The sequence below is a fragment of the Penicillium diatomitis genome, assembly GCF_028827545.1.
Source record: "Penicillium diatomitis strain IBT 30728 chromosome Unknown utg000008l_segment0_segment0, whole genome shotgun sequence".
NCBI lineage: Eukaryota > Fungi > Ascomycota > Eurotiomycetes > Eurotiales > Aspergillaceae > Penicillium > Penicillium diatomitis.
In genome coordinates this window covers 1,538,548-1,557,056 of record NW_026623180.1, presented here as the reverse complement: position 1 = coordinate 1,557,056, position 18,509 = coordinate 1,538,548, and the positions used below count along the sequence as shown (strand labels likewise).

The following is an 18,509-nucleotide window of genomic DNA, read 5'->3' as shown; positions in this document are numbered from 1 at the left end:
TAGTCCGGAAATTACTAGTATTATACTATATTATATTATTCTCGAATCCTACCTACTTTACTCGATACTAAAGCTTCGACCGGTTAATTCGCGAAGTAAGGATTATCTCTATATCGTACTCCGGCTCTAGTATAACCTATATCGCCGGTTTAGGGATAGGCTATCCTAGAAGTAGATCTATGCTTATCGTATAGCGTAACTTCTCCGGGTTAAAGATATTATATCGTAACGACCCTTCTAGTAGTTATAGTCGAAAAGCGTACCCTACCTTCTCGATAATCCGGAAAGACCCCTCTGCTTTCGGACGGAGTTTACCTAACGGCCCTTCTACGATCTACCGATTATCCTTTATCGTAATTATAATAAGGTTCCTAACGTCGAAGTTTAGCTCCCTACGATATCGATTCGCCTAGATACGCTAACGTTCCTACGCTTTAGCTATATTATCTCGTACGAACTTATAAACTTAGCGAATTTTGTCTGTCTAGTCTCGAGCTACCTCCCGGTCTGGCCTATAGAGATCCTATCCGCTACTACTAAGTTACTAATTAACTATCGTTCTTAGCTTATACCCGCGTTCGGCGTAGTATAGTAAGACCCTAGTCGACTTATAAGGCAAAATCGCCTAAGTAAAGTCTATTATTAGTAGTAGGCTAGACTAGTTATCGGCGAACTTATCTACGAAGGCGCGTAGTCGTTAAGATAGTAACTAGATTATATTTTCCGACTACCTATCTGTTTAAGGGTAATACGGAGTAGATAACTTCCGCTTAATCCCTATTAACTTATATAGGGTCTTCTAGAATAATATAATAAACTATAGTCCTCTATCCGATACGATTAAGTCCGGAAGTCCTATCTACCTATAATAGTATATTAACTATAACTTTACTAGATCCCTAGCCGTAGTATCCTTGAATAAGGGTACGTAAACTGTCCGCTTCGTTAATCTGTAGACTACTATTAAGGCGTTATTATATCCGTATCGGTCTTTTGGTAGATATATAAAGTCTATAGAGATATACTACTAGGGTCTATCCGGTACCGGTAACGGGTTTAGGAGTCCCGGAGTCTTTATTCGCTAGGTTTTAGTACGCTTATATATTATATAGTTATCCGAAAACCGAATAATATCCTAGCGGAGAGTCTCCTACTAAAAATAGCTTATTAGGAACTTCTAAAGCTTCTTAGCGCTCGGGTAGGCTAAAGATAGTTAATTATAGGCTTCGGAGATTAACCGGGTTTATAGCTGCCTATATACTAGGACTACGAGCTTCTTATCACGGATTAGTACCCCTTCTCGTAAGTCGAATCTACTTAAGGAGTTCTCCTGTTCGGCTTCCTAACGCTATACTTCTAGCTCTAGATTATCCCGGTTTACTAAGAGTAACTATTTAATTAAGTTGCTACTAATATAGAGTCGGTTAATTCGAATAGTCTTACGCTCGTTTACGATCTAGGGGTCTAAGCAGGATTCCGGTAGTAATATCTAGCTCTCCGGTTCCCCTTATTATTTAACCTAGAAGCGGGATAATATATCCGTAAGAGTATTTTGTTATCCTAGTCGGTAGCGGATAACGAAATAGTACTAGGAAAGTTTTAAACCCTAGCGAGCTTAACGAGCGTTCAGAAGTTTTAATAATATAAAGTACTCTAACGCCCGGTGATCTATTAGGACCTCGAATCTTTCTTTATATTATAGTCCCGATAGCTTAGCCCGCTAATTATCTATACTCTCTATAATCGCTAGTATCTCCCGGTTATAGATATCCTACTTCCGCTTCCTAGGTAATATAGTCTTAGAGAAGAATCTAATAGGGTACTATAACCTATCCTACTTCTAGGATAGTACTCCCGCGATAATATCCTTCGAGACGTCTATTTCTAGTCTTATCTCCCTCTCCGGATAGTAGTACGCTAAGATAGGCGCTAAAGAAAGAGTCGTTTTTAGTTTCTAGAAGGTATTTATATAGTCCTCGCTCTATATAAACGTATAGTCCTTTTTTATAAGTTAGTAGAGTAGCTTCGTGATACGACTATAAGCGATAATAAAACGATAATAGAAGTTATAGAACCTAAGGAAGGACTAAACTCCTTTAACTATTATAGGAGTTTACTACTTATAAATAGCCTTAATCTTCTTAGGGTTAGTCCTTACTCTATCTACTCCTACGATAAAACCTAAGAACTTAGTCTCGGTTCGGTCGAACTCGTACTTATAGATTACTACCTAAAGTCCTATAGCTTATAATCGTTAGATTACGGCCCGAACGTATTTAACGTGCTTCTCGGGGTCCTTACTAAAGATTAGGATATTATCCACGAATACGATAGTAACTATATCTAAGAGATCCCTAAGTACCTAGTTAATATACCGTTAGAAGGAGGTAGGTCTACTATATAACCTAAACGGTATAACCTTATACTTAAAGGTCCTATATCGAGTTATAAACGTTATTAGATCCTCTAAGTCCGCCGCTATTCTAAGTCGATAGAATCCCTACTATACGTCGAGTTTAGTAAAGCGTCTTACGCGGGCTAACCGGTCTATTATCTCGTTAATAAGTAGTAACGGGTAGATATCTTTTTCCGTAACCGCGTTTAGTCGTTAGTAGTCTATATAGAAGCGTAGTCCGCTATCTGCCTTCTTTGCTATTAGGATTAGAGAAGCGAAGAGGTACCTCGACGGAACGATAAAGCCCTTTTATAAGTTCTCGAAAAGGTACTTTCGAACTACTTTAAGCTTCTCCTAGTTTATCTTATAGAGGGGGTAACGGCCTAGTCTCTACTCTCTATTAAGGAGGATCTTATAGTCGAACGGGCCCCGATATAGTAGTAGAACGTCGGACTTATATTACGAGAAGAACTCCTATAGATTATAGTATACCTTAGGAATTTACCGTTAAATAGACTCCTTCTCCGTGACTACTTCGTTCCTAGGAGCTAGTTCCGTAATTACCGCGTCGATCTCGTTAAGAGTAGTAATAAATACTTCGGTATCCTTAGCCTATATATAGCATTTAAACCCTACTCGACTAATAAAAGCTCGAGCGGGACTTAGAAATACGGTATTTAATTCTATATAAGACGGTTAAGGAGCTAGGACTACCGGTTCTCTATCCCCGGCTATTATATAGCTAAATACCTTATAGGCTCGTATATAATTACTTAAGAACTCTTTAGGAAGTCGATATTCGGCGTTATATATAGTTAAAGTAACCCGAGATCTATCGATCCGCTCCTACTCGATCAGTTACTCTATTTCCCGGTTATAGGCTTCGGTATACGCCTAATGTTTCTGATTTATAACCCGCGGACGTATTAATACCGGTAGGGGGATCTCTAGAGTTAGTTTCCCGGCTACCTTATCTGCTATAGTAACTTTAGTAGGCTACTAGATTCGGTGATTCGTATAATCTAATAATACTTAATAATACGCGAACTAGGCTCGTCCGATAATTATATAGTAATAACCTAAACCGGTAATAAGGAACGGTATCTAATAAAACCGTTATCCGTCGATCTAGAGAGTTAGAATAATTATATAGGTAATAGCGTTTCTATCTTTCCTATTATATCCCTCTATCTTTACTAGCTAGGGTAAAGGTATCTATAGAATATTCTAAATATCTCGGATAGTATAGGCTAATCCTTTATCGATAGTTATATAGGATATTACTCTAGTATCGAGTAAAGTAGTTATACGGGTTAACTAACTATTAGATATAAGTATAATTAGAAAAGTAAATTGTTTGTTATTTCCTAATACCGTATATAAATCTAAAGGTATAACTACTTTCGTAATACTTATACCTAGAAGGGAGACTTATTCTAGGCTTAGGCTTTTCCTATCTCGGAGGGTTCAGAGATCTCTTCTATATAACTAGGATTAGGTACTAATACCTTAGCTATTAAAGTAGCGCGTTCCTTACTAGGATACTTAGAAGATATATATCCGGTCTGTCCGTATCTAAAGTATTATCCTTCCTTTATATAGCGGGTACGGGTCTCCCTATCTAGACTCTTAGCGTTAGGTACTAGGATTACCTTTATCTCGCGAGGCGTAGTACTAGACAATACCGAAGTTATAGTAGTAGTTTTATCGTTAGACTTCTTAGAGAAACGCGCCTTCGACGCTCTAGACGGGTCGGTACTTTTATTATTAGTAGTCTAGCCGCGTCGCTAAGCAGAGATCTAGCTACTTAGGTAAAGAGCGTCGTACTTCTTTCTAATCTTATAGCTAAACTCGGTGAAGGATATAAGGGGCTTATCGATTAAGTCGATATCGATGATCTCCCGAAGTCGGGGAGTTAAGCGGTTCTAGAGGGCGTACTTCTTCTAGCGCTCGCTTATAATAAGTTCGCCGGCGTCGAAGAGGTAAGAGAACTAAGATAGGAAGTCGCTAAATAACTAGCTACCCTATATCTCTAAGTTTTAGAAATCCCGTTCAGAGCGTATAGCTTTGTTATAGTCGCCGAAGATAGATCTAAGGTACTTAAAGAGGTCGTTATAGTTCTAGTATCGCTCGGAGGCTATACCTATTATACGTTAATTAATATTCCGTTCGGCTATACCTCCGTATCGAGAGTAAGCGTAGTCTAAAGCTAAGGGATCGGTAAGGTCTAGCCCTATACTATATAGCTTACGCTCTATCGCGATCTTCTAGTTTTCCTAAGTTATTTCCTTTCTATCGGTAAGTAGGGGTGGATCGGGGATCTTAAATTTATATATAGTATATATAGAATCGGAGCGGCCTATTATAGTAGTATCTATAGTAGCTTTACGCTACTCGCGTTAGTTAGTAGGAGGTACGGGGCGGCTCGTTTCGATTCGATCGGCGGAGGTATAGACCTACTAGAGGGTTATCTACAAAAGCTTAATAGTAGTAGCGTTAAGATCGGTACGTTCCTCGGACTTACGGAGGAGCTCGTCATTCGTTATCTTCTGGTTTATTAGTTTAACCACCTTAGCGGTAGCTATAGCGAGCTATCCGCGTTATTCCTCTACTTCGTTATCGAGATAATATAAGTAGTCGACCGTCGCTCGCTATATATCCCGTATCAAGTCGAATATAAACCTAGGTTCGTCGCGTACTAAGTCGATGAAATTCTTACGGCTAAGTTTTCTATCGCGTAAATACTCGAGTAGATTATCTAGCTAAGGTATAACCTAAATAAAACGTATATTATAGTCTTTACAGGGAAGATCGTTAGGTCTAGCTAAGGAGCTCTATCGACGTATACTACGCGACTCTCTCTAACCGGGTTCTTTATTAATACCTAGGCGTACTATATTAATAGGTACTACTATATCGATCGTTCAAAGGGAAAAGAGAAAAATAAGGGAAGGTAATATATAAAGACTTAATAACTCGTGGTAAGCACCGGTCTATCGTATAAAGGCAAAAAGAATATTAAAGGTCTTAGTTTTTATATAACTCTTAGGTAGTATAGCTACGAGAACCTACGTATAGAAGGAAGAAGGTAAAGTAACTGTGTCCTATATAACGAAGAAAACTAAGACGAAGGGGAAAAAGGAAAGGAAGAAATAAGGAAGGTAAAGTACTACCTTAAATACCTATCGTAGGCGGGGCTATAGTAAGGCGGCAGAATCCTTATAGAAAGTCCCGGATAGAAGGTTCCTCTATAGAAGTAAACCGAAAGGCAAACAATCCTTAGGCTCTAGCGCACACATACGCGTGAGGCTTCTATTAATAACGCGTAGGCAAATATCTGATCTCATAAACGCAAACATCGATCATATGATCTCCTCCTTAACTCCCCAAGTCCATATCCATCAACTAGCTAACTAACCTACTAGTTGATACCAACTCGCCAGTCGGCTGACTAACTAGTCAGTGAACTCACCAGTTCACGGTAACTGACTAGTTGACTCATCCAACCAACTCCACACTCCAAGTCTGTTCACGAACTGGTCAACCGACTAGCTAGTTGACTATTGACTTGTTGCCTATGCGTTATACTCTACCGTAGCCTCTATTACCTCGGCCTCTTCCTCTGTCTTTACCTCGATTACTTTAGATAGATTTAGCTTCTTTTAAGGTAGAAATAGCTGCGATTACTATATTTACAGACTTTTTATTCGACTTATATTCGATGAATTTACCGAAAATATAATTAAGTATACTATCCGGATTAGTTAGAGGTTTATATATATTTAAGAAACCTTTTATACTTTAGTAGCCGTTGATTGTAAGCTTAAAATAAGCTAGAGCCTATTTAGGTAGTAACGGGGTATTTAGAATAGCTAAATTCGTAAGGTCTAGAGTAGCTTACTATTTAGTAACGAAATTATACGGATCACCCCTAGTATATATAAGCTTAATTAACGAAGATAGCCTATAGCTTAAAGTAGTATAGTTACTAGTACCGTATATATTACTGATTCGAAGAAATATTTTATAAGAATCCTTATAATCGCGTATAAAGCTACGAGCTGAATCGCTAAGTATATAATAGATAAGGTATTTCGTAAGTATATATTTGCGGCGAAACTAGTGAAATCGGTTATTTAGTTAAGTTATATTTTTATTAATCTACTTATTAAATTCCTCTTCGGTAGGCTCTTATCTAAGTTAAGCGAAAAGAACGTTTTAAATAGCTTCCTCTATAGGAGTATCACGAGGCTCTTAAATAGGATATATTATTTTACTAGTAATAATAGACTATAGGTCTTCGTCTAGGCTATCCGTAATAAATTAAAGTCCCTATCTCTACTTCTCGAAGTTAGCTCTTCCCTTAAGCGTAGGGACTAATTCGGCGAAGGTTTTAGCCGTCTTATAAGCCTCGAGATCGGAAACTATATTAAATATTATAAATATATTAATCCTACTACGACGAAGTGCTACTATATAGGTAATATATAGCTTAAAAGCTCTAAATAGCGTAAGAGCCGGAAGATATAAGGTCTACTATAACGAAGGTATATTATATAGTAAGCCTACTACGGCGAAGTACCGCTACGTAGGCGTGCCTACTATAGCGATATACCGCTACGTAGGTAAAGAGCGTAAGAGCTCTAAAAATAGCGTAGAAGCTAGAAGGATTTTGTATATTTTTGAAAGGCGTTAGAGCCGAAGGAGGGACTTTTAGCGACGATTCGATACAATAGCTTCGGTAGCCGTATTCGATACGTAAGGATCGTCAAGTCGTAAAGAGGTACGAAGTCTGCACTCTAGAGAAGGCGTAAAACGCGCCGAAAAACGATAGAAAAAGAGGTTATTATGCAAGTTGTACCTAGGCAGTGAGGAAATGTGAATAACCTCACTCTTTATGCGCTAAGCAGGGCTTATAACCTATTAGAGGCTACTGGGAAAACGTAGCAGACCCAAAAGAGGGGAGAAAGGAATAGTGAGATTGCATCTGGTGAGAGGTGCCTATCTAAGCTACGAAGGTGGTGTGCGTGGGCGCGCACCACGCTGGTGACACGCCTGACCACCAAGCTATCTCAACAAGATAGCAGCCCAAGTACTTGGCTGAGGCTTCATAAGTGCCAGCAGTTGAAGAGTCCGTACCAACAGCGTCACTACCTGCTGCAAAGACCCCGGTAGATATTGACATGACTGCCAAAGCCAGCAGTGCGCCATACGGCGACAATTTCACACGCTCCATTATCTGCAAGTCTGTGGGCAGAAACTCTGCGATTTGGAAAAGTTTGGTAGATCACTGAAATGCTGGGTCTGTAGCATTGGCTGACAATTTGCTTAAGTACTCCAGCCAGTTCAATTTCCCAGTGCTATCGCGTAATGACTGTCGCGTCAGCCCCAGTGGTACCTAGCTCACTAGTCGAGAGTAGAAATGAGATACATGAATACCTTGATTGCATGACCTTGGCAAGCAGGCATCGGGGTTAGGGATATCCGAAAGTCTGTCGTCATAAACCTTGGCGAGGAACCAGTATGGGTGCTATGCTTGATGCTGAGAACCTTACCCACCATATTTGTCTTGTGTAGGCACATCTGTCTGCTATTACCATGCTCATCTTAATCCGACTGAATTACTCGGCGCATCTTGCTGCCTCGATGAATTTTCTTCTGACGTCCTTGGATAAGGAGCCAGCATGGTCACTCGTATTATTTTGCTTCCTTTTAGAATTCAAGACCAATTAGTTCGGAAACCTGATCCAACTGGGCAGGGCTTGTGCTGGCCGGGGAACTTTGCTACAGCAGTCACCAGAGCAAGTGGTGAAATGGCTGTATTAGCCTGACTCATTCTCGAAGCCACTGACCACCACGATGGACAGAGTCGTTCACGACCACTCATTCAGACCATCATGAGCGTCAATTGATTCCCCGGGTCAAGGCTGCAGTCTGAGCAACTGAGATCCTACACGATTGATACCCAATACAGCAAAAGAAGGGCTAGAAAATCCACCACACGGCTGCCGCTAGTCTTCATCTCCAGTCTGCCTGCTTGCCCGCCTGAAAAAGGTCATGCATTCCCCGCGCAAAGCTGCTCGGTGTGTGTACTGCAGGGATCTTGTACTGTGTCCGCCGGAGTGGGTCTTCCATTGTGCTCGTATTCAAGACACGCACCTAGCGAGATATGTCACGAGATAATCCCGTCAGTATCCCTGTCACAGGGCGTTGACCATATGCGGGGCTCGGGATAAATCAGCGACGCAGGTTAAGTGTGCTGAATGTCATGATTTGCCAATTCAAATCAGTCTCGAGCTCCAGATGCATCACACTATCCCCGGCACGACCGCAGAGATGTGTTCTGCGGGGGATCGGCACTCGTCTGGGGTCGAGCCGCTTGCCGTTTAGGCTAAATACAAATCCTCATCTAGATCGGCACTTTGAAGGATACAAACAAGCCGTCTACCTGAGCTTCGCCAGTGGGAAGTCCAGGTTCATGGAACTATTTTCACAATCGTATCATGACGGCGGACAATTGCCCAAACTAGAACAGAGCGGGAGACACTCCGTTAGACGATTGGAAGGTCACCCTCATCGTGCAAGTAAGGTTGTCAGTGGACGTGCTCGGCTCGATAGCATATAAAAAGCGGCAATGGAAACGGCACTACAGGGCTACCGAAGTGTTATCGAGTGTTTTTTTTTTTTCAGAATACGAAAGTCGTGAGTGAGGCTCCTGAATATCGAGTCTTGAGGTTAGATCTGCCTCGATCCCAGAAGAATGCGCTCTCGTTCTTTCCTCTTCGGCCTGGTTGGTCTGATCAGTGCTGTTTCTGCTGCACCACAAGTGCCGCCACCTCCCCAGGCAAGACCACACCACCCTCCACCTCCACCACCACCCCCTCATCACTCTGTAAAACCATGGTCGACATTTGACGAAAATGTCATCTACCAGCCCGATGACAAGCACAGTGTTCTCTACCCGCGTCAGGTCGAGCTTTCGGACGGGAGTCTGTTGGCCACGGCCTCATACTCAGGAGATCAGCCTCCTTACTTCCCCATATTCCGGAGTGCCGATGGTGGTGCGACTTGGTCATGGTTCTCCAACCTGACTGACCAGGTGAATGGGCTAGGAATGTCCGCCCAGCCTGCTCTGGCGGAACTGCCTTTTGCCGTCGGCGAGTACCCTGCCGGCACAGTCCTCGCCAGTGGAAACAGCTGGGGAAGCGACAGCACCAACATCGATCTGTACGCGAGCAAGGACAAGGGTCGTACTTGGAAATTTGTTAGTAATGTGGCCCGAGGTAGCGGGCCCAACACCACAAATGGCAACCCTTGCATTTGGGAGCCGTTCATTGAATGAGTCAAATCTGTATCATATCGGTGGCATACCAGATTGGGGGATTTCTAGCTGATGTCTTTCAACCTCGCAGATTCTTCAACAACACGATCGGAGTCTTTTACTCGGATCAGCGTGATCCACTCCACGGACAAAAGCTGGCCCATCAAGAGTCAACTGATCTCAAATCCTGGGGTGCTGTCATAAATGACGTGGCCTATCTCAACTACACGGCCCGTCCCGGTATGACAACGATCGCATACATGCCTCCGATTCAAAGGTGGATTCTGACGTACGAATTTCCGGGGGGGAGAGCTGGAGCGGCGTTGGATATCCCGTCTACTACAGAATTGCCGACAGCCCTTTCGACTTCCGCTTTGCATACGGGGTTCCTATAATGGTCAACGGAGTCCAACCGAGTTCCTCCCCTTATGTGGTCTGGTCATCCGTCGGAGGTCCGAATGGCACCATTATCGTCAGCGACGCGGATAACAGTGGTGTCTTCACCAACCGCGCGAGCGGACAACCTGATCAGTGGGAATTGCACGAAACGCCGCAACCGCCAGCTTACAGTCGCAGTCTTCATATTTTTTCCAAGAATCCTGACCATTTGATGCTCCTGGGTGCTGGTGTGTTTGGAGGAACCACGAACCTGCCGCTGTATTTGAGTGTCGTTAGTGTCTCGGATACCTTGAGAAAGCCAAGTGGAAAGTAGAAAGCTTCTTGAAGTCTTTTTCAAAGACTTTTTCGAAGAGTCTTTCCAATACTCTGTACATGACTCCGTCTACCTATCAATTAGCAGTGTATTCTTTTTGATGCACCATTCATGTTGGAAGAATTACCAGTATATCATATTACTCGATACCAAAAAAAGCATTGAAGCACTGCGTTGTGTGTGACGTATGGGCAGCCGCATGGTATGAAGCCATGACATGGAAACCAAAAGAGAACGAGGATCATGGGTAGAAAGGACAAGAGTACATGCTCGAACCTGAAGGCATGCCTGGACCCCTACTGCTTGATTCATGACCGCTGTGTACATGGAGGTGTTCTTCGGCTGTCTTGGCTTTTGGCATCTCCTTTGACTTCGCCTTTTGCATCGCCTTTGGTAGGCAAGAACTATGATCAGGCGGAGCGAGTCTTACAACTCGGGGGTCTAAGAATTTAAATCATGGAAGAAGTGAAATACAATACTGTGCTTATTGTTGGTTTTTCACGCATGAGGCTAAAGCGCCCATTAGGTAATTATCAATTCACAGCACTTTTTCGCAGTGTCTCTTCGGAGCGTCTTACTCTCTCGCCGTTCCAGCTCGAGCTTCAGGTAGGATTCAGCTCAGCCAGAAAGTCGCTCATTTCTCATTGTCCCACTCCAATAGCCCGTCCAGCTAGCTTCGGTATCTCTGTCTGGAATGTCTGTGCTTGTTTTGCCCGCCACGGACACAGAGATCCCACAAGTGAACTCGTTCTCCATGTCTTTTTTTGTCAAAGACATCAATACTCTGGTTTAATACCCAAAGCCAAAACCAAAACACGATCCATGCAGTATACAAAGTAGCCCGTGAAGCAGTCTCGAGAATTGAAGCAGTCATAAGTTTTGTAAAGAAAAGCGTATTGTACACCCGAGCTAATTAATCTATAATTTGTCAAAATTCATGGTGAAAAACTCAAAGACATGGACGGGACTCAGATACCCATGGTCCATGGGGTATTATAAAAGACATTCCAGAGGCAGTAGATATTCCACAGCCGGCTTGAAGATGACAAGGTTCTTTTGTCGGTCGTGGCTATATTTCTGCAACAAGGAACAACCCGGTGACAACATTCAAGTCCACCTGAAAAGTGGCGATCATTGTATTGCCCTGCAACTGAAAAGGCAGCCGTGCTGATTCGATCGAACATGCTGGCAGATCACCGCGCAATGCGGGCTTCACTTCCTTCGCTGAGACTTCTCCAAGGCTCGGCGTGCTCGCATTTCGCGCTTCTCAAAAGGGCCGTCGAAAATCGCTGGTAGGATTCTCTTCGCATTGGCGTGTTCAGCATCGAATTCGAGGTTTTTCCACCCATTCCTCTGACAAAGTTGGACGGCTTCCTCCAACAAGCCCTTTCCAACTCCCTTGCCCCGATACCTCTGCAAGACGGTCCATCCACGGATGACGCCGCGAACATTGCGACCATCACGGACTTTCTTGACAATCAAGGCTCCAATGATCGTCTCGCCAAACTTGGTCACAATGATCTTCTGCTCACTTTGCTGTGCTTTCGCGTCTTGATGCTCGTCAGTACCCTCCAGCCATGCTCTCGTGCCCACCCGCTCGGCATGATCGATGTAGCCGCCCGTGCACACACGCACGACCATCAACCCTGCCATGACACAGCCTGCGCCCGTGGTTCCGACCAGGGCCAAATCCGACCGCTCATGATACATGATCTTATAGATCACGGCAATCACCGCCAGCATGGCGCCCAGCCAAACAGGATGGAAGATGATCGCGCGGGCAGCGAGTTGCCGCTGTTGCGCCACCGAGTCTGCGACCAGTCGATGCGCATCGGTGACTTCTTGCGGGTCGGTGGTCACGTAGGTAGACAGTTCAGGGATAGGCTTGGGCGATGTTTCGCCAGAGTTATGTGTCATGGCTGACGAGGAATGCTGTTTCTGATCGGCCATGTTGGGTTTTCTTGTAGCGAGAGACACTTCTTTGTGGGCACAGGTTGTGAGTGTCGCGCGCACTACAACTGTAGACAGAAATGAAGATTACTCTCCGGGGACGCAGCGCCGGTATTGATTGAGAGTTGGTGGACAAGAGCCCGGCAGGGCAAAGTAGAAGTGTCGAGCGGCAGCACCCAAAAGCGACGGGGCTGAGGTGGAAAGGGAGTCGTTGGCGCGGGAAGATTGACTGAGAAGAGAGAAACAAAAAAGTTGGGGGCTCCTGGGCAATTTAAGTCAATTCTCAGGTTGGTCTGGCCAGATCTCCTAGCTTCGGTAGAGACCTACCTTTCGCCTCTGTGCTTGTTACATTTCCACTCTTAAGCTGCCGTTGGTCAACGCTGGCTGGACTTCCTCGTCTGACTCCTTTGGCGAACCGCGGGAACATGACTTTTACTAAACCTAGCATGTCTGGAACCGGCTTGAGGACACAGCGATCTACAAAATAATGCCAATGTGTGAGCCGCTTCACTTCATGTCTTGTTATCAAGATTATGGCATGCAACTTGACTCTGACTGCTTAGTTCAGCCAGTCGGTCCGTTCTATTAATAAGCTAAGAGGTTTGAAATATTGGGGTATGTGGTACAAAAGATATAAAGGAAGAAAGTGAAGAGCAAGGGGGACCGAGGCGATGCCCAAGGCGTTGAGAAAAGAGTGTGCTCTCCCCATCATCACCCAGCGAATATTGCAATCACCTCGGATCTAGTGTCCAGGCTTCTCATTTTAAACGGGGGAGGTCTCCTCCGCCGCATTAGCACCAGCGTGCTTCTCAGGGTGAATTATGGGAGAGGGGTTGACCAGAGTATCCGCCTCTTCGCCAGAGAGCTCCTCCAGAGTGCGGCGCTTGGTCTCAGGGATGAGCAGAGTGGTGAAGCAACCGCACAGCATGAAGAGAGCGAAGATTTGCATGACATGCTTGAGCCAGGGAGTGGCGGAGGAGCCAGCGGGAGCACCGCGGTGGACGAGAGGACCGAACACGCACTGGGCGATGATGGCACCAACCTTGCCGGAGGCAGCGGAGATACCGTGAGAGGTAGAGCGGTAACGGGTGGGGAAGCACTCTCCAGGGACAATGAAAGTGGTCGCGTTGGGGCCGAAGTTGAAGAAGAACTGGGCAATCACGTAGAGACCTAGCAGGCCATTGTTGGACTTGAGCAGCGGGTCGTAGGCGAAACCGATCACAATGAAGACGATGGTCAAGACCACGAAGCCCATGAGCTGAATGGTCTTACGGCCAATGGTGTCAACGGTCGCCACAGTGACCCAGTATCCAGGAATAGCACCGGCACAGATCAGAATCAGGTTACCGACGGCAGTACGGCGAAGGATCTCGTAGACGTTGGCGCCGCCGGACCATCCGATAGCACCCAGAATGATGGAGTTGTTTAGACCCAGACCGTAGAAAGCTGGAGGGTGCATGGGTTAGATATGGACCGAATGGGCAAAAAAAAGGTGGAACGGAGGGTCCATAGCAAACTTACCGACATCAAGGAAGAACCAAGAACCAGCAGTACCGAGAAGAATACGCCCATTCTTCCACTGAGTGTAGTGACGGACAAAATCAGCCCAGCTGGCCTTGGGGGCGACAGCGTCCACGGTGTGGCTCTGAATGGCGGCGGCACGGTTGACCTCGTCGGGGTGGCCCTCACGCTTACCAGCGATGTAGGCGCGTACATCCTCGTCGGCCTTGACAACATCACGGGCCACGTCGAAGGTATAACGAGGAGTCTCGGGAATGGTGAGACGGTAGTAGAGAGCAATGCAAGCAGGGACGGCACCAAAGCCAATGACCACACGCCACATCTTATCAACCGCGAGCTGGCAGACACCGCTGCACTTGCCCACGCTGGAAGCGGTCTCCAGGGACTCCTTGAACCCCGCGGTCACAATGAGGGCGACGATGGCAGCAGCGAACTGACCGAAGCCCTGCATGGCAAAGACCGATCCCATCATGGCTCCACGCCACTTGGTTGTCGCGAACCTGTAGCCGGAATCACATTAGCATCACCGCATCCACAACCTGGATTGCATTGCGTGAATGAGGTCAGGCGAGGGGAGGGGGAAGCTGTATTGATGGAGAACTTACTCAGAGGTAATGATCGAAGACAGAGGGTAATCACCACCAATACCGATACCCATGATGACACGCCAGAAGATGAGCAGTCCCACGATGGACATGGCAGGAGAATCGGAGGAGAGAGCCTGGGCGAGAGTGGCGAAGATGATGATGATCAATTCGATGCCGTACATGCGCTTACGACCGATTCGATCGGCGAGCCAACCGAAGAGCAACTGTCCGATGACCGTACCGCCCGAAGTCGAGACCTTGATCGCAGTATCCGCGGAAGAGGGGATTTTGCCCGCATTCTTGCCGCTGGCATCTTGCCAGAAGACAATACCCAACATGGCCGAGGCCAAGTTGATGGCGAAGATGTCGTAGGAATCGGTGAAGAAACCGACACCGGCCACGACAACGGCCCGCACATGGTACCAGCCGAACTTGGCATTGTCAATCTCGGCCAAGGCCATGCGACGACGCTCGACGGGGTCCTCGATGTGAGCGAAGTCATTGTTGTGATTGCGGAACGCGGAGTTTCCGCCCGAGGTCATAGTGGTCGCCATGACTTGGGTCAAAAAGAGGGATCAACCGGAAAAGGGGATGCCACCTCTGTCAAGAGCCTTGGCAAATTCGCGTGAAAGGAGAGAAGACGGGGATGAAGGAGATATTCCAGACGACTCACACTTTCTCCAGCCCACGGAGGGAGGGGGTGCACCCTTTATTTAAGAGTCTCTTTGGTATCTCACGCATCAACCATTTTTCTCCCAGCTAGACAGAAGACCCTATGCCATTCGGACGTTGGTACTTCTTTGGGACGACAAGCCGTGGATGGTTCCTTCTTTTCTTTTTTTTTTCCAGCTCAGAAGTGTATCATAATGATCACAATTATCCCTCGGCCAAAGGAAAGTCATATCGACTCCCGTCTGGGCAATCGAGGCCAAGAGGGGCTTGGGTAGGCTTGTCGGTCGTATGGGATACCTTGGCAAAGGCTTGCCTCGAGCGGTCTTCGCTCTGGTCCATCCTCGGTCGGGTGAGGGATCAGGACGCCGGACGGGTGAACCACAGTGCTCGACCTCGCATCGTGCTGCATCGGACGTCTCTGACTGGACTACACTTGGTCAGCTATGCCAAGCCCGTTGCCCGCGGGAACGCCACTCGCTCAGCTCGAGCGACCTTCGCGGCGTCGGCCACCGGGCGACTGGGCGTGAACTAGCGACGCGACAGAAGAGAGGGACTGGCTCCGCGTGCCCGCCAGCGCAGTCTGAGAGGTAAATTGGGCGTTCCTCGAGGGCTTGCCAAGAGTCTTGGGCGCCGTGAGCCATCGGTGCCAAGACCTGTCGGTTTGCGCCTCCGGTCGACCCATTTGGACCGGGCTGGAACTCTCTGGGGTCACCGTCGACTCTCGTGTCCAGACGAGCGCACGTGGGGTGGCAGACGTGACCAGGCAGATTCGAGAGCCCCCTTGGATATCCCGTCGAGCGAGTTTCACATACCAGCAGCACCACATGATGATATTGAGTACACTTGCTTATAAGCAACTGGGTCACCTCGGTTCTCACGCCCACGTGTGCAAGGACCTGGCTCGAACTTTGTGAGGGCCCTGAAACGAGCGTTTCCTCTTGACTCCAAAGGGGAGTTGGTCTGGGCAGTGGTACTGGTCACTGGTCACTGGTCACTGGTCAGCCCCCTGGTGATCCCTTCAGAGTTCAGACACGCCCTTGCGGCTGATTGTGCGGTGGGCAGCGCGATAGAATTGCCACTCGTTCTGTCGCACAATACCCGCGCCACGACGAGGCCACGGAGTGAGGTGCGGAGGGTAACTGGTATTGTGTAGGGCAGTGACCATGCAACCCGGCATCGTGGCTATGACGGTGGTGTGACGGCAGGGCAAATGAAGTACTGAGTACGTAGACAGGGGCGGAGATTTCAATTGACTTTCTCGCAGATTCATTGCCGTCTATCGTCTATGCCTTACTCTCCACCGCAGGTTCTTCAGTCTTTCCATGTCTCGGTGATGAATCTGTCCACGGAAAGAGTTGGCGATAAGGACGGAGTAGTGCAATCGAAGCTGGTGTCGAGTGAAGATGCGTCGAATTCGACAGCCAATGGATGGTGCACGTGCCCAAGTTTAATCCCCCCTCCCCACACGGTCTATCCCACTTAGGGGAGCCCCGACGGAAATACCCGACAAGGTAAAGCGCTTTGTTCGTGCGAGTCAACCCCGTCATACTTCTTCTTCTTCTAGGCCGTCTAGACCAAGTTAATCCCTTTCTACCTTCTACTACTCTCCACAAGACGGGTCTTCCCAATGGATGAGCTCTGGTCGGTGTCACTGGTCACGACTCGCCAGTAGTATGAGAGTGGCATTGCCCCCTCAGCTCAAGTTGTGGAGAGTGAGACGGTTCCGCTTCGCCTACAGTACACATCGTCGATGCGATGGAAGAGACACCCGGCGGTGAACCTTCCATTCTACCCGGCAATACGAGTCTAGACCAGCCCGCCTCGCATTCTGATCGCGAGCCGAAACCTTCTTCGTGTACATGCGCCAGAAACAATCCAAAGCAGCTTTCCACGTGTACTCAATCTCCCTCTAGAGCCTATCAGACCCTGCCACTGACCTTCTCGGTGGCGTTGGCATGACTGCTGCTCTCGCTCTTACCGCAGTACAAGTGAATGACGATGCAATATTGGTCACTACTCACGGCCGGGCTTGGCGGACCTCGACTTCCACGAACTTTGCTTTCAAGTTTGGACCGTGCCGGCACATGTGAGCATGTTGGACACGATCTTGTCCCAAGCGTTCATGCAAGTCATCGGACATGCTGCGGAATAATGCGCCGAAGGAGGAATCGACAGGTTGGTGGACCTCGATCAGGTAGGTGATCAGCTCGTGCACGCGGGTGAAAACATGCGACGAAGAAGCACTGCCTGATCAAGCGGTTACCTGCCACTGCCTCGGTGATGAATTTATAATCGAATTACATTCCAAGCAATGGACTCTGATCTCTCTCCTGTAAGTGCAGTGGACGGGAATTGAAGGTCTCCGATCATGACCCAGCAATTATAGGCATTTATGATAGGTAATGATTCCAGTCATTCCTCACACTCATCCTCTGGGGCCAGGTCAACAGGTCAGACTCCTTTTCAAGGACAGTATATGACGGAGACATGCTATTTATAGATTCTCAAGTGACACGTTTCTCCACCTTGCAAGCTACGCTCAGATTTGCCCATCCTCAGTCACTTACAGATGTGGGAGAGATCTTTCGCCGGATCGTCAAGTGACAAGCCACGGATAAGCAATTGACAAATCAGCACCCGATCAGCATCAACTGCGAAACTCGTGGCAATCAAACGTCGGAGGCTCGTCAATTACCCCGGTCGAAGATGATGATCTCTAGCCGACCACCGATCGCAGCCACCGTTCTCGGCATCATGGCAATTGGGCTGACTTTCGCCGTCCACGTCCATGTCCATGTCCATGTCCACAGTCCACAGTCTCACGGCACGGTCTCTGTCCAGCTTCACTACCGGCAACATTCATAGCCACAGAATTCCCATCGTGCATCTCTCACGCTTCACCTTTCGGCACTGATTGGCCTGGCAAGGAAACACAGAGTCCGTGAAGCCCCCGTCGTTCCGTAAGAGTGATTGATTGTAGCTGATATCTCGTCACAATGGTCCGAGGGGGCTGTCAAACACGGTGCTTCTCGAATCTGAATCATCCCTGTCGCCCCGCTGTTTTCCAATAGCATGAGTCTCGAGCTTCACCATGACCACGGCGAAAACGGTCTCTTGTGGAGTGGCTGAGCAACAAGACTGCTTCCTTGGTGTCTTCATCCATGCCTTCGCTCAAAAGATCCCGGTCCCTCGAGCTGGCTAACTCGGTCTGACTCTATCACCAAGTGTCTTTGCCGATCTCCAATATCTGTGTCACCATCGGGTTTTAAGAATTCTGCTCAGCAGGATTAGACAGATGAAATGATGGCGCTTCTGATCAAAAATCAAGTCATGTTGAACACCAACTGATTC

General features: G+C 47.0%; 4 protein-coding genes across 4 annotated transcripts; 1 reads left to right on the top strand and 3 right to left on the bottom strand.

Moving 5' to 3' along the window:
- Positions 1–9,155: 9,155 nt before the first annotated feature.
- On the top strand, positions 9,156–10,428 carry N7539_006540 (uncharacterized protein; the record flags this gene model as incomplete). Its single annotated transcript, XM_056936142.1, has 3 exons — positions 9,156–9,724; positions 9,808–10,005; positions 10,062–10,428. The coding sequence occupies 3 exons, from the start codon at positions 9,156–9,158 to the stop codon at positions 10,426–10,428; spliced, it is 1,134 nt and encodes a 377-aa protein (XP_056789066.1).
- Positions 10,429–11,640: 1,212 nt separating this feature from the next.
- On the bottom strand, positions 11,641–12,378 carry N7539_006539 (GNAT family N-acetyltransferase; the record flags this gene model as incomplete). Its single annotated transcript, XM_056936141.1, has 1 exon — positions 11,641–12,378. The coding sequence occupies one exon, from the start codon at positions 12,376–12,378 to the stop codon at positions 11,641–11,643; it is 738 nt and encodes a 245-aa protein (XP_056789065.1).
- Positions 12,379–13,141: 763 nt separating this feature from the next.
- N7539_006538 (Repressible high-affinity phosphate permease) lies at positions 13,142–15,028 on the bottom strand (the record flags this gene model as incomplete). The annotated part of the gene is made up of 3 exons (XM_056936140.1): positions 13,142–13,824; positions 13,900–14,399; positions 14,505–15,028. 3 exons carry the CDS (start codon positions 15,026–15,028, stop codon positions 13,142–13,144), a joined length of 1,707 nt encoding a protein of 568 aa, XP_056789064.1.
- A 608-nt stretch (positions 15,029–15,636) lies between these two features.
- N7539_006537 (uncharacterized protein) lies at positions 15,637–15,984 on the bottom strand (the record flags this gene model as incomplete). Its single annotated transcript, XM_056936139.1, has 1 exon — positions 15,637–15,984. One exon carries the CDS (start codon positions 15,982–15,984, stop codon positions 15,637–15,639), a length of 348 nt encoding a protein of 115 aa, XP_056789063.1.
- Between the last annotated feature and the right edge of the window lie 2,525 nt (positions 15,985–18,509).